Source organism: Vulpes vulpes, chromosome 11, assembly GCF_048418805.1.
Source record: "Vulpes vulpes isolate BD-2025 chromosome 11, VulVul3, whole genome shotgun sequence".
In the NCBI taxonomy this organism is placed as follows: Eukaryota; Metazoa; Chordata; class Mammalia; order Carnivora; family Canidae; genus Vulpes; species Vulpes vulpes.
The window spans coordinates 16,551,290-16,567,018 of NC_132790.1; the positions used below are offsets into that span (position 1 = coordinate 16,551,290).

Here is a 15,729-nt window from a genome sequence, read left to right on the forward strand (position 1 = left end):
TTTATCCTTTTATCATTATGAAATGTTCTTGTCTCGTTCTTGTCTCTAGTAATGCTCCTTGCCTTAAAGTATACTTTGATGTTTATATAGCTCTACCAAGATTTCCTTTCTTAATGTTTGTATGGTTTATCTTCTTTTATTCTTTTATTTTCAAACTTTCTAGGGCATTTTATTTTATTTTATTTTTGGGCCTTATATTTTATGAATGCCTCTTATAAACAGCATGTGGTTGGGTTTTTTTTAAAAACCAGTCTATCTTAGTATACTACTTCTATTATTGAATAATATTACTTATATTTATATAAATGTAATTACTGATATACTAATGGCTTTAATGTAGTTTCCTGGGTTGGTTTTTTTCTATTTAATCTTCCTGCTTCATGTTTCCTCCTGCTTTCTTCCTTTCTTTTGGATTAATAAACTATTTTTTTAATTTAAAAAAATTTTATTTGAATTCAGTTCGCCAACATAGAGTATAAAACCTAGTGCTCAGGGAATCCCTGGGTGGCTCAGCGGTTTAGCACCTGCCTTTGGCCCAGGGCGCGATCCTGGAGACCTGGGATCGAGTCCCACGTCAGGCTCCCGGCATGGAGCCTGCTTCTCCCTCCTCCTGTGTCTCTGCCTCTCTCTCTCTCTCTCTATGTCTATCAAAAATAAATAAATAAATCTTAAAAAAAAAAAAACAAAACAAAACCCTAGTGCTCATCTCATCACGTGCCCTCCTTAATGCCTGTCGCCCAGTTACCCCATCCCCCCCACCTAATAAACTATTTTTCTTATTCCATAATTTATCTCTGTTAACTTGTTGTTTATATGTATGTTTATTGTTGTTTTAGAGGTTTACCTAGAGGCCATAGCACACATCTACTTTTGTCAGTTCGGCTTTCACCAGAAACTTTGCTGGTCAGCTTAGCCATCTGCCAGAGTCAACCCTGAGTTCTCAGCCTCCTGTGTATACCCAGTATTGGCAAATCTTCTGGGGAAAAAGTAGATGTGTGTGTTAACTCACCTCTATAGCTTCTTTTCCCTTGTCTGGAATTTTAGGTTCTCCAGTCCTTCTGCTTCTATAGGAATTTGATATATTTAAGATCATTTTGCATTTTCTCTGACTTTTGTAATTTTTCTTGGTAGGAATTTTGGTTTGCTACAAACTATTCCATCATACCTTAGAAGTGAGGATAATTTTATTATCAATGGATAACAGTATAGTCATTGTATATTTATGTAGGAATGTTAATTTGCCATTCTTTTCCTTTTCTTAAATTTAAATTCAATTTGCCAACATAGAGTATAACACCCAGTGTTCATCTCATCATGTGCCCTCCTTAATGCCTGTCACCCAGTTACCCTATCCACCTATCCACCTCCCCTTCTGCAACCCTTTATTTGTTTTCAAAGTTTTTGCCATTATTTTCTTAAGAATTAATAGCTTTTACTTAAGTGTTGATTGGACTTTAACATAGAGAGGGGATAGAGAAGGTAGACAAGTTAGGGTAAATAGTTATCTTTTGAAGGAGTTAGGTAACTTTAATATTCGTAAGCTAGCTGAGTACTTTCTTTAAATACCTACGTGAAGAGATGAGAAATTGTTTAAAATTTAATTTACTTGAATTGTAGCCTTGTCTCAATATTATCTTTGTATAGTCTCTTTACTTTCCTCATTTTCAACCCATGTCAAATTCTTTCTTTAGATATATGTGGAGTATCTCATTGCAATCAGTGAGAGAGGTACACATAACTTAGTATTTAGCCCTGTGTATAAAATCTGAATGAATGAATGAATGAGCCTATGTCCAACTTTCTGGTTCATTTGGGTTGATCAGAATCAGGATTTCCTTTGTACTAAAATTAAAAAATATGAATGTTTCATTTTACATGACACTCATTTAATATGACTGTAAAATTGCTCTGTATGAGGCATTCACATTTTGAGAGGTTAATTAGTTTCTACCCATTCTTTAGAGGAGCCAGAGTAATGATGATTGGCTAGAACTAGCATTGGAAAGCCAAAGCTTTAGAAAGGAAACCCTGGTAAGTCAAGTACCCATAAACCAGAGTTGTCATCAGATGTTAGAAAGTGAGTACTAGAATGCCACAGCTGGGGATTTGGCTAATCTGAATATCAGTAACTCCAAGTGAAGAACTTTCTTCTGGGAGTGAACTAAGTCATAGTCTCAAATAATTCCCAGATGGTAAAAGACTTGCTACCAGAAAATCTGTTGTTTCTTTTTTTTTTTTTTAATAGCTTGCCCTAAAGAAAATTTAAAATACTGAAGAGATTTTAGAATTAAAAGTTTATAAACACAGGTTAAAGATGTTGCTCAATAAAGTGTGTGGTATTATTTGGATACTCTAAGAAGTTTCTTACTCTAAATATAGATAGATTTCTAGTTCAGCCTATTCCACTGACTTAACATGTGTGGGAAGCACCAGAGCACACAATTAAGAATGAACATTTCATACAGAAGTCATGTGAGATAATATATTTAACTATCATGATAATGCAGAATATATCAGTGTTGCATGATTAAAAACAATATGAAGAAAACTGGTAAAATTTGAGTTCTGTTGTCTAGTTAATTATATAGTGCCAGTTGATTTCCTGATTCTGATAAAGCATTATAGTTAGGTAAGATGTCACCATTGAGGGTAAGCTGAGTGATGAGTACATGAATCTTCTCTGTGCTATTTTGTAACTTTTTGTGAGCTTAAAATTATTCAAAATAAACTTTTAAAAATGATTTAAAGGATATAAGATTTTATAGTAATGAAATGAAAAGGATGCTAATAAATAAGTGATGATAGTCTTTCTTCTTAGATATGAAGGAAGTGAAGGGATTATACCTTTAGATTCCAAGAGCAGCCATAAAATAAGAGATCTTAAAGAAAAAGCAGAATCAGACCTATAAATGTAGAGAACAAGGAGGGGTTTGGGTAAAATGGGTGAAGGGGAGTGGGAGATAGAGACTTCCAGTTATGAAATGAATAAATTACAAGAATAAAAGACATAGCATAGGGGCATCTCAGTGGCTTAGTTGGGTGAGTGTCTGCCTTTGGCTCAGATCATAATCCCAGGGTCCTGGGATGGAGCCCCCTATCAGGCTCCCTGCTCAGGGAGGATCTTGCTTCGCCCTCTCCCTCTGTCCACCCCGCCTTGTGCTCACTCATGCTCTCATGTGCTCTCTCGCTCTCTCTCTTATAAATAAAATCTAAAAAAAAAAAAAAGAAGAAGAAGATATAATAAAGAATTCAATGATATTATAATAGCTAGACAGATGGTAGCTACACTTGTGGTAAACAAAGCATAATGTATTAACTTGTCAAATCACTAAGTTGTACACCTGAAACTAATGTAGCATTGTGTATTAACTACACTCAAATAAAAAGAAAAAAATATATAAAGAGTCTTTCTTTTTTAGCTTAGAATTATTGATACTACATGTTTTGTACCAATGATTTGGTAAAGTTCTTGGTGAAATTATACTTTTATTTAACTGACACTACTTTTATTTATATCCTTCTAATACTCTTTTAATAAGAAATTTATTCTAATTTTAGGCTATATATTAGTCTAGAATTATTCAATCTTATGGTAAAGGTGACTGGTACGTAGTTCATAGGACTAAAAAACTACTCCCAAGTTTATATAGTAATTCATAGGCCATAACCATTTCTCTTTTTGTATAGTGCTTTCTCAAGCCCCCATTACTCATATTTGTAGAATCTGATTTTTTTGTGGTATGTAGTTTTTCTTTGGTAATGTCTTAGAAATATCAGCTTCTTTTTTTGTTAGTAGCCCTCTCACGTATAAGTATTAGCCACTTTTGTCATGATACTGTACCCCAAACACTTATCATTTTGTTTACAATTGAAGTTAAAAGTAGATGTTTACTTTTTCACAATCTTACTGTGCATTATGAATTAATTTGCATAAGAGTTTAGTTTGTCATTGGAATCTATCTTGTGAAATTATCCTTAAAAGCTGTTGACTAACCTGACACTTCAAAACCTAAATATGTAATCAAAGCCATGAAATGGAATACCTTTGATGCCATGCAACCATAAATTCTAAATGTTGGTCATGTAAATAGGTACAACCATATAAACTGTAAACAGTAATATTTCCTTTGCTTTTGTAATTGCTGAAGAAGTTTAATTTATTTGTGTTGTCTTTATATTCTTCTCCTAGTTTCAATAATGGATAAAGTGACAACAGTTTTCAACAGTGCACAGAGATTGGAAGTTGTTAGAAACTGCATCTCATTCATATTTGAGAATAAAACATTGGAGACTGAAAAGGTAATAAAATGCCTTCTTTCCCAAGTAAGCATTCATCATTTCCTTTTCAGATTTACATGTTTAGCGTGCAGAATGATCTCTTCTCTAATTACATCTCTATTCCTTATCAAGTGTCCTTTCATTGTTTTGATCATTTTATTTTATTTTTTTAAAGATTTTTTTTATTTTATTTCAGAAGGAAAGAGCAGAGTGAGGGAGAGAGTACAAGTTGAGGGGAGGGATGGAGGGAAAGGGAAAAGCAGACTCCCCACTGAGCAGGAAGCCTCATCCCAGAGTTCTGGGATCATGACCTGAGCTGAAGGCAGATGCTTAACTGACTGAGACACCAGCTTCCCCTGATTTGATCATTTTAAATGAATTGTGTCTAAGATTTAAAATCTTAGCCACTCCAAAAAAATAAAATAAAATAAAATAAAATAAAATAAAATAAAATAAAATAAAATAAAATCTTAGCCAAGCATAGATAGATACATGGCTACCAGAAAAATATAGTGATTTTTTCCTTAAACATTTAAACATTGTTCTTTAAATCCTACTTTGACATATTACTTAGAAATTTAACATTTTAAATATAATTTTATTTATTGCAAAGAATCTAGTCAGAATAAGAAATGAATTATAAAAAAAGTGGTATTCAACTAAATGTGCCTCATTAAAGCATATTTTCTTGCCTTCTTTAAGAAAACATGTTAAATATAATGTAACCTTTTTATATTAGTGACTCATTATAACTCTGAATATCTATTACGAGGGACTAAACCATGAAAAGAGTAACATCCCCCTTACACTTAGGGTAAATGACCCCAAGCCTTTTTAGGTTTTGACTTTTTTGGTTTCCATTTTGTCTTAGGCTTAAAGTGTTAAGACTTCTTTTTGTTTTCTTGCTTTCAGGTTTTACATCCTGTTTCTTGTACTTGCCTATAACAATATTATTATGCTCTCCTACACTCAGACTTCTTCCTTTCCTTCTTATTTGCTCCTCCAATCTGTATTTTTTAGGTTTACAAGGTTAAATAAGCTTGTTATTATTTTATATAAAGTACATTAACTAAGCTCTAAATGGTGAACTGGAAGAGACATTCTTCTGGGTGATGAAGTGAAAGAATTTTAATGCATAAATCTGGACATTTGTGTTTGTTGATCTGAGTCTTTTTTCTTTCTTTAATATGATAATGAAGTGAGATGAGGAGATGTAGAATTCTCTAGTCATAAATTAAAATTGACTAGTGATTAAATAACTGACCAATTTAAAAGTATAAAATTACCTGTGTTTCTTGTCATTTTAATTTTTCTTTCTGTTCTTGCCACAGAGATGTGGCCAGTTATTGAAAGAAGGCGTTTAAGTGTCATGAATGTTTTGGTGACCAAAGTTTTGTTGAGTTTTTTCTTTAAAATGAAGTTAATGTTTTTTGTTAACTTATAGTATAAATCAGTCTTATTTTTCACGCTGGCTTACAAATAAAAATAACTATAAACCTATCTATTTTATAATTATTCTTAATAGCAAATCAACACTTTTCTGTAAGTTTAATTCTAATATCTTTGTTAAGGTTTATTGTGTACACTTGAATTTTTAGTGTGATTGAAAGTTATTTTCCATTGAGACCTTTTGTTCACTTCTACTCTCTTGTCCTCAGACCCTTCCAGCTGCACTGAGAGCCCTTAAAGGAAAGGCAGCAAGACAGTGTCTCACTGATGAGCTGGGATTACATGTCCAGCAAAACCGGGCTATATTAGACCATCAACAGTTTGACTATATAATAAGGATGATGAACTGTACTCTACAGGTAATTTTTAGTTCTTTCAGATTATTTCTAATATTTGAGAATGCTTTTTATTTTCCCAGGAGATTCTGTAATTACTGATACGTCAAGTTCTTAAGCCTTCCATACATAGTGAATAGAATAAAGAATCAATATCCATAACATTTCTGTCAGAAACATTTATTACTTGTCATAAATAATGAGTTTTCATACTACCTTTGTATGCTCTTGAAGAATACTTTAAGCCAACAAATAGGTAAAAATAGGTTATTTTGTTCTTGAAGCAAGCCTTCTGAAAATGAAAAATTGTTTTTAAAACAGTTTTATATTACATAATGTTAGATTATTTAATAATTAAAAAAACAAAAAGATTATTTAATTACTTAATTTTTCATTTCATTCAGTTTTTAGTAGTACTATTAAGGGAGATGATAATGAATGATGGATAATCCAAATTATAAATGAATTACTCAATTAGATAATTGCTAAGCACCATACATATAAATAAGGTCAAAAAATACTTCTAGTTGGCGACAAAATATATATGTTATCTTACAGAAATAAACTTCCCATAGAATAATGAAGACAGTTTAGGAGAAGCTAATAATAAGATTTCCCCATCCTCTCTCACATGTTAGATACTGACATTGGCATCATATTGTTTATAGGTGATACAGAAATTATTTCTCAAACATTTTGCACAGAAGAAAAAAATGTAATTAAATAATTAAGAATTCAAAGACTATCTGTGGGACTCTGAAGTAAACAAAGTGCATGTTAAATTCTGTTAGATTGGAAAATGAGAATTACTAGGTATAATTAATAATGAAATTTCTGGATGAAAGAAGGCCTAGATAAATGGAAAGATACACCATGTCCATGGATTGGAAGACTCGATATTGTAAAAATATCATTTCTTCCCAAAATAATCAATAGAGGCAATGCAATTTCCATCAGAATTCTAACTAGAAGAGCAAAAGCCTAAGAATTACCAACACAGTCCTAAAACAGCAACAACAAACTTTGGGAATTGGTCCTGTTAGATACCAAAAATTAGTTTAAAAGAAGACATATCAAAAAAATAAATAAAAAATAAAAATAAAAGAAAACATACAAATGGCCAAAAGGTACAGGAAAATGTATTCAACATCACTAATCATTAGAGAAATGCAAATCAAAATCACCGTATCACTTCACATTTGTTAGAATGGCTATTATCAAAAAGATAGAAGATAAGAAGGATGTGGAAAAAAGGGAACCCTTGTGCACTGTTGGTAGGAATGTAAATTGATACAGACACCATGAAAAACACAAAAGTAAAATCAGAGCATTCCAACAATCCCACTTCTGAGTATGTCAGAGGAAAACAGGTATTGAAAGGTATCTGCACCCCCCATGTTTACTGCAGCATTTTTAACAATAGCCAAGATGGGAAAACAGCGTGTCTATCAACAGATGGATAGAAAAAGAAGATGTGGTATATAAAAGCAAGGAAATTATTTAGCCACGAGAAAGAAGGGAGTCCTGCCATTTACAATAACATGGATAGCTGTTGAAAGCATCATGATAAGTGAAATAAGTCAGACAGAGAAAAATAAATACTGCATGGCATAACTGATATGTAGAATCTTTAAAAAAAAAAAAAAAAAAAGGTCAAACTTTTAGAAACAGAGAATAGAAAAGTGGTTGCCAGGGCATGAGGAATGGAGGAAATAGAAGTTGGTAAGGAAAAAAAAAAGAAGTTGGTAAGAGATGCAAATTTTTACCTATTTGTTGACCAAGGCCTAGGGACCTAACATAAAATGTGGTGACTATAGTTGATAAAACTGTATTACATACTTGAAATTTGCTAACTTAAATATTTGCATCAAACAATAACAAAATATAAATATGGGACTCCTTTTACAATGTATGCATATGTCAAGTCACCACGATGTACACTTGAAATATTTTACCATTTTATTTATCAATTATACCTCAATAAAACTTAAAACAATTTTTAATTAAGACTGTAGAAATCAAAGACAGTATGGTATCGGCACAATCATAAACAGATTGACCAAAAGAACAGAATATAGAACAGAGTTCCTAAACGGATGTTGATAGATAATAAACAGAGGTACACATATATGGGAATGTGATTTATGACAAAACTGACATTTCAGATCAGTGACAGAAGAATGAAAAATTTAATAAATAGCTGAGAAAATTAGGTGGCCATGTGTACAAAAAAAATGTACAGATACCTTACTGGTGTTTGTATATCACACTATATACTAAAAACAGTTTCATGAGGATTAAAGATTTAAATATGAAAAGACAACCTGTACAATTTTTCAAACAAGCTTTAAAGGAGATATCCTTGACATTGGGATAGGAATAGATTTGTTACGCAAGTCACAAATAGCGCTGATCTTAAAAGAAAAGATTGATAAATTTGGCCACATTAAAATTAAGAACTTCTCTTCATCAAAAAAAAAAAACAAAACATAAAGATAGTGAAAATGCAAGCCTCAGAGTGAGAGATGTTTGCAAAGCATATAACTGCTGACAGATTAGAGCTCAGATTATAAAAACTCTTACAAATCAATAAGAAAAAGGCAACAAATTTTTAATGAGCTAGAGACTTTAAAAAGTATAAAAGTATCTCAGAATAAAGGAAACCCACTTGGTCAGTAAGAGAGGCTACTCCTTCATCACAGTTCTGGAAAGAGAAGATATGTGCAGCTAAGTTGATCAGAGCCCAGGTGAACCCATCAGAGTTGCAGTGGAGCTGTAACCCCATGAAATGTGAACAAGAAATAAACATTTTTTTCTTATAAGCCACTAAGATAATTGAGGTTAAATTATCTAGAAAAAAGATCTATGTCGATAATTGATGAAGTGTAAATTAATTAATTAATTAAAAATATCTTGTTTATTTATTCATGAGAGACACACAGAGAGAGAGAGAGAGAGAGAGGCAGAGACACAGGCAGAGGGAGAAGCAGGCCCCACGCAGGGAGCCCAATGTGGGACTTGATCCTGGGACTCCAGGATCACACCCTGGGCCAAAGGCATGCGCTAAACCACTGAGCCACCCAGGGATCCCCCGAAGTGTAAATTTAAATCATGATGCTAGCCTTTTACATTCACTATTTTATAATAATTTAAAAATCAGAATACCAAGTATTGGTAAAGTTATGGAACAAATGGAATGTGTAAACTTTGCTAGTTAGAGAGTAAAATGGTATATAATTCCTTTAGAAAATTTAGTAAGATATAAGACAGTAAGAAATAAGATAATTTGTTATTTTCCTATGAAGCTGAATATGAACTATTCTATGACCCAGTGATTCTCATTTTTTAGGAAGGAAATCATGGAAGTACCTTTATGAGAAGAATAAAACATAATAAATTTGACCTAAATAAAGCTATGCGTTTTGTTACTTTGCTGCAGTTTCTTTGGTATTATAATTATAGAGAACAAAGGAATTTGATTAACAAATGGAGGTCTCTAGAAGCCCTAAAGTTAGGTAATTTCTTGATACCCTGTGATTGCTGATAAAACTACAAAAACTGTTTTAGAGAGCTTTTTTTTCATTAGAACTTTTTGTGCTATTTATTAACTGAGGAATTAAGTTTTAAGGTTTCTTTAAACTTAATTTTAGCATATACCTATTAGTCATTTATAGAATAGTGAGGTACCCTCAGGCTATGAATATTTTCCTTTTTCACTTGAATAATCATATTTCTGAGGAGAAAAAGGCATGGATTTTTTTTCAGCTTTCAAATACACCTGGACTGGGGCACTCAATATTTTTTTTATTCAATATTTCATAAATACATAAAAACAGATACTGCCTTTATTCCAGCACATGCTGTTGTTTAACGTTGTATAGAGGCTTCTCAGATATAAATGGGTTCACATGTGACATTCTTATTTTAATAGGTTATTTATTACTAACTTGGGATTTGTTAGTATTTATATTCTTGTTGCAACAATGTTACTTGTGGGGATTTAACGTGACATTCTGAACATTTTTTACAAAAAGCGTAGAGTTTCAAGGCAGAGAGGCCAAACATCTGTGTTGGTATTTTAAGAAAGAAACCTTAACTAAATGAACTAATTTTTAGCTAGCAATTTGAAAACTTTAGTAATTTTGCTTTTCGTGATTTTGAAGTTATTCTGTCCTTCCCTGTCCTCAAGGGGAAATTAAGTGGAATTTGAGTACTGCAAGGGATTATTTTATTTATTAGGTTCTTTCAATGCCAAGGAAATTTTTTAAAGGACTGGTTTACAAAGGCTATATAGATTATTCCTATATATCATCTCATTTCAAATAACTAATCATCTTTTGGGTGCTTTTATAACTGAGATTACTATAAATCTCTCCAAAAATATCATGGCCTTAACTCTTTCATTTTTAGCAAATACATGATTAAAACTTCATGTGTCAAGATCTTAGCTAAAGTTTTTTAACAATAAATTATAATTTAAAAACCTGTGATGTCCTCCATTTTCAGCATCATAAACAACTGCATGCTAGAGGAACCCTCTGACTAGTATAGTAGAAATAGATCTTAGAAAAATTGTATAAAAAAAAGAAAAACAGCCATGTGATTTGGTACATTGTTTTTTCTAAGAAGAAAAGCAAATTTCTAATAGGCTCTTTTTCTACTCTCAGGAAAGGGACAAATATGGAAAACCAAATTCTCAGCAATTAGCAATTAGGAAAACCAAATTTGTGAGCACAATTAAGCATTGACCTCTACAAGGAGAGCTGTTTGACCCTGAGAGTTTTGAAATAGGCTAAGACATTAAAAGGGGAATAAAATAATTCCTATTCAATAGCATGCGTCTCCCCTTGTCTCTAGAAGAATCAGTTGTAAATCTTTCCTGGAAGAATGTATCCCCAATTTAAGATTCAGGACTCCCACAGATTAAATTCAATAAAATATGAACTCACTATTTAAAAATGACCAAATACCAGGGAAGTGAGCCAGTATGAATTAGTGTCAACAGAAACAACCAACAACAGATTTATATACTAAAAGACCCTATTTTGGAATTATCCAACTTGAACATAAAATTAAAATATTTAAATAAGTATATAATTGAATATATAATTAAAATATTTAAATAAATAAATGAGTACAAAATAAGCTAATAACCAGAAACTAATAAAAATGGCCATGTGAATTTATATAATCACCGAAAGTAAAAATTTAGAGGATGTGGAAAACTCAGTATTGTTAAGATGTCTGTTCTCAGCAAATCAATCTATAGGTTAAATGCAATTCCAATCAAAATTGCAACAAATCTTTCTAGAGATTGACAAGTTGACACTGTAATTTATATGGAAATGCAGAGGACTTAGAATGGCCAAAAAATCTTGAAAAAGAACAAAATTGGATAACTTGCAGTACCTGATTTTAAGACTTAACAACCCACAGTAATCAAGACAGTGTGACACTGACATAAACATCAACAAGTAAATCAGTGGAAAAGAGTGCCCAGAAATAGACACACATTTATGGAATTTTTAACAGAAGCACCAAAACAACCTGATAGGGATAGGAAAACTTTTTCCATAAATAGTATTGGAATAACTGAATATCCACATGAAAAAAAGAATCTCAACCTCTGTGTCACATCAAACACAAGGATAACTTTGAGGTAGAGTATAGACCTAAACATAAAATATGAAACCATAAAGCTTTTAGGGGAAAGCATGGAACAATCTCATGACTTCGCAACGAGCAACAATTTCTTAGATCACAGAAAGTGATAAGCAAAAAAGGAAAAAAAATTATCATTATACTTCATCAAAATTAATACTTATGCCCCTCAAAAGACTGTATTATGAAAATGAATAGGCAAAACTGGGGGAAAATATTCCTGACATATATATGTGGCAAAGAACTGGTATCATGTTTATATAAAGAACTTCTACAACTTAAGAAACCAAGCAAAACAATTCTTAAAAATGGAAAATTTAAACAGATTTTCACAAAGTAATGTGTGAATAGTCAATAACCACATGAAAAAGGTCTCAATATCTTTAGTCATCAGAGAAATACAATTGAAAATCACTGTGAGATAGTACTGTATAACCCACCCTTAGGCTAAGATTAGACTGACAAAACCAAATGTTGGTGATGTTGTAAAGTAACTGGAAGTCTCATACTTTATTGTTGAGAACATAAACTGGTACAGGCACTAAAGAAAATAAGTCTGAGAGATTCTTATAAAACTAAGCATATGGGGATCTCTGGGTGGCTCAGCGGTTTGGCGCCTGCCTTTGGCCCAGGGCGCGATCCTGGAGTCCCGGGATCGAGTCCTGCGTCGGGCTCCCGGCATGGAGCCTGCTTCTCCCTCCTCCTGTATCTCTGTCTATCATAAATAAATAAATAAATAAATCTTTAAAAAAAAAAAAAAACTAAGCATATACCTATTCTGTGATCTGACAATTTATAGATGTCTGCTGTTTATTTTGAAATGGCACTAAAAATAATATGGATTAATGGATAGATAGATGGATAAATAAATAATAAAGCAAGTCCAGTTAACTGTTCATGATATAATCTAAGAGGAAATGTACAGGTGTTCAGTATAAAACTCAACCTTGATGTATGTTTGAATTTATTGCTATAAGTAAAAAAATACATAATTACAAAAAATGGATAGGTTAAATATCACATGTATGATGCTGCTGAGGCATTCATATTAATGACCCAGTCATTCTTATTACTGGTGGTCTGCACATATAAGTGGTGGATTTTCACTGAGATTTCTACTTCATGACCACCACTACACTTTGCCCTTGGCCATGGGCCCACAGCCTTGTGATGAATCAGCCTGTTTTGGCAGAAGGAGTTGCAAGCCTTCAGGTTATTGGCTCTGTGCTGTATGTCTGCTTATTCCTATTTATCGGGAAGCTGGAACAGTTCCCTATGACCATACATTGTGGGTGGGCAGACATGGTGGCATCTACTCTCACTAGCATGGCTGGAGATGGAGAGATTTTAAGGACACTCATGCACTGTTCGTATGTATGAGGTAGCAAATTTGGGGATTTTGTTCAGTGCTGTCATCTGAATGTATCCTCCCAGATTCATATGTTGGAAACTTAACCCCCAAGGGGATGGTTTTAGGAGGTGAGGCTTTGGGGAGGTGATTAGGTCATGAAGATGGACCTCTCATGAATGAGATTAATATTTATAAAAGAGAATCAACAGAGCTCCCTTAGTCCCTTCCACGATGTAAGGATATGAGAAGTCTACAACCCGGAAGAGGGCCCTCAGCTGACCATGCTGGCAGTCTGATCTTGAACTTCCAATCTCCTGAACCGTGAGAACTAAATGTCTATCGTTTATAAACCACTCAGTCTGTGGTAGTTTGTTATGGCAGCCCAGAACAGACTAACACATTAAGAGTTTATTAATCAGTAGAATACATCTTACTTAATCAGGATAAGTTTTTTACTTCTTTCATCTCTTCTCTTCCTTCATTTACTAATTTCTACTGTATACTAGTCTCTATACGAGATATGGAGGTACACTTCATACTGAAATGATTAAGAAAGATATCCTAGTTCTTAAGGAGTTTGCAATCCAAAAGGAAAATCTCACAGGTAAACATATAATATAGTAGGAGATGTACTGTGTAAAAACACGTAACGCTATTACAGGATTACTAGATTTTGAGTGGGAAGGACATGGTCACAGAAAGCATTTGTCACACAGAGGTTGAAAGAGTATTCCAGATAGAGGAAGTTGTTAGTAGAAAAAAAAGTATAGAAAAGGGCCTGTGTTTTTAAAATTTGAAAAATATTAATGTGATACCAAATGTATGGTAGAAAGATGTTGGGAGATGAAAGAAGTCGATAGAATAATTTCTGCTTAAAGTGAACAGATTAAATATGGACATTTGGTTTCAGCTATGACCTCAAACCTTAGTAAAACAAAAGTAAATGATTTTTTTAAATGTAGAAACCCACAGGCAAAACAGGAAAGGAGACAAGAGCAATGACATTTTAGATACTGGAAAGCTAATGGTGAATGATTTTAGTTAGCCTATTCAAGACAGCTTTTTCCTAATTGATGGTTGCAAAAGCCTTGAAGAACCCAAATTACAGAACTGCAAAAGGCTCAGGGATTGGGGACATAAAGTTATCTCTGAAAACAGGAGGTTTAGTTGGGGCTAAAATTTAAAAAAAGGATTGGTTGAAAGTCCCCTTAAGATGCAGTTGGGTTGCCCTTCTAGATCATTTTTCAGTTCTGTATAAACAGCCAGCTACCCCTTCTTTACCCTGGTAGAATATTAGAGGTTTGTTTGTGTATGTATGTATGTATGTATTTTTAAGTTTTTTAATTTATTTATTCATGAGAGACAGAGGGAGAGAGGCAGAGACATAGGCAGAGGGGAAAGTAGGCCCTGGGCAGGGAGCCCGATGTGGGACTCAATCCTGGGTCCCCAGGATCAGGCCCTGGACTGAAGGTAGTGCTAAATCACTGAGCCACTCAGGCTGCCCTGTGTATTTATTTTTAAGAGAGAGGACATCACTAGACTGGGAGACCCTAGGCCTGGCTGAGGAAATTTTGATTTTCTGCAAACAGGGGAGTTAAGTGAATGACAAATACTGAGAATACCAGTAGACTTTCTCCCTTCTGCTCCCAGAACTCTGGCAACTTGTCCTCAAGTCAGGAAATTGGACAATAGCTCTTTGAGAATTGTGGCCAGCCAGAGAGAAAAAGATCTTACCAAAGATACTGAGATTAGGAGTTTCTCAACAAAGTAGCTCAACTGGATCATGCTAAAATGAAGTTTGCAGTCAACAAGCTTCACCATGTACACATTCTTTTTATTTTGTCATTCTTTGCTTTACTTTGTGTAAAGTATGACCGAAGCAGAAGAGGCCACTAAAGTAAAGTCAGCTCCTACCATTGTTCCTCAACTCTGCTTTCGTTCCCTACTCTCCCTTCTGAGAGAACCATCTAATCATTATTCATAATTGTCTGTGCTTCTCCTTCTTGGATATGTGTATGAGGCTGATGGCCTCAGACAACCTCAGCATTCTTTTGCTCAGAAACTGGGTTAGCCACAGTCATTACTACCTTCTGGAAATAAGCCCAACGAAATTAAATAATTTTTCCAAATCACAGAGTTCATAAATTGAAGAGGTGAATTCTGAATCTAGTTTTTGTTTTTATTTACTCTGTGCCTTTAGCTCACTGATACTGTGTCCTTCAAAACACGATAGGTGGCAGTTAGATGCTCTATAGCTAAATTTAAGTGTAGATCAGAAGACTGTATTCTGGAAACTTGTGGATATTTCTTTTTCAAGTTTTTAGAATAACAGTTGCTCTTGAAAAACTCAACCCTAACTGAATAAAAACAGATTTTGTATTGTTCATTATCATACATCCAACATCCAAAGCAGCACCTGATACATAGAAAGTATTCAGATATGTTTGAATATATAAATGATTATATAATTATTTTTCAAGTATAATTTTTAATAAAGATAATTATAAAAGATGGAAAAACTAGCCCAGAAAGGCCAATTACTTCTTTAGCAGGTGAGTTTTTTTTCTTTTTTTTAAATTTTTATTTATTTATGATAGTCACACACAGAGAGAGAGAGAGAGAGAGAGAGGCAGAGACACAGGCAGGGGGAGAAGC

At 33.3% G+C, this 15,729-nt stretch overlaps 1 protein-coding gene across 3 annotated transcripts in view; it reads left to right on the forward strand.

Moving 5' to 3' along the window:
* SBF2 (SET binding factor 2) overlaps positions 1 to 15,729 on the forward strand; it is a 466,812-nt gene that overhangs the window by 283,776 nt on the left and 167,307 nt on the right. For all 3 annotated transcript variants that reach the window (XM_072725665.1, XM_072725663.1, XM_072725664.1), the window contains exons 15-16: positions 4,190 to 4,299; positions 5,937 to 6,086. In XM_072725665.1, coding sequence (XP_072581766.1) covers positions 4,190 to 4,299; positions 5,937 to 6,086 — 260 coding nt within the window. The remainder of the gene's footprint in view (positions 1 to 4,189; positions 4,300 to 5,936; positions 6,087 to 15,729) is intronic.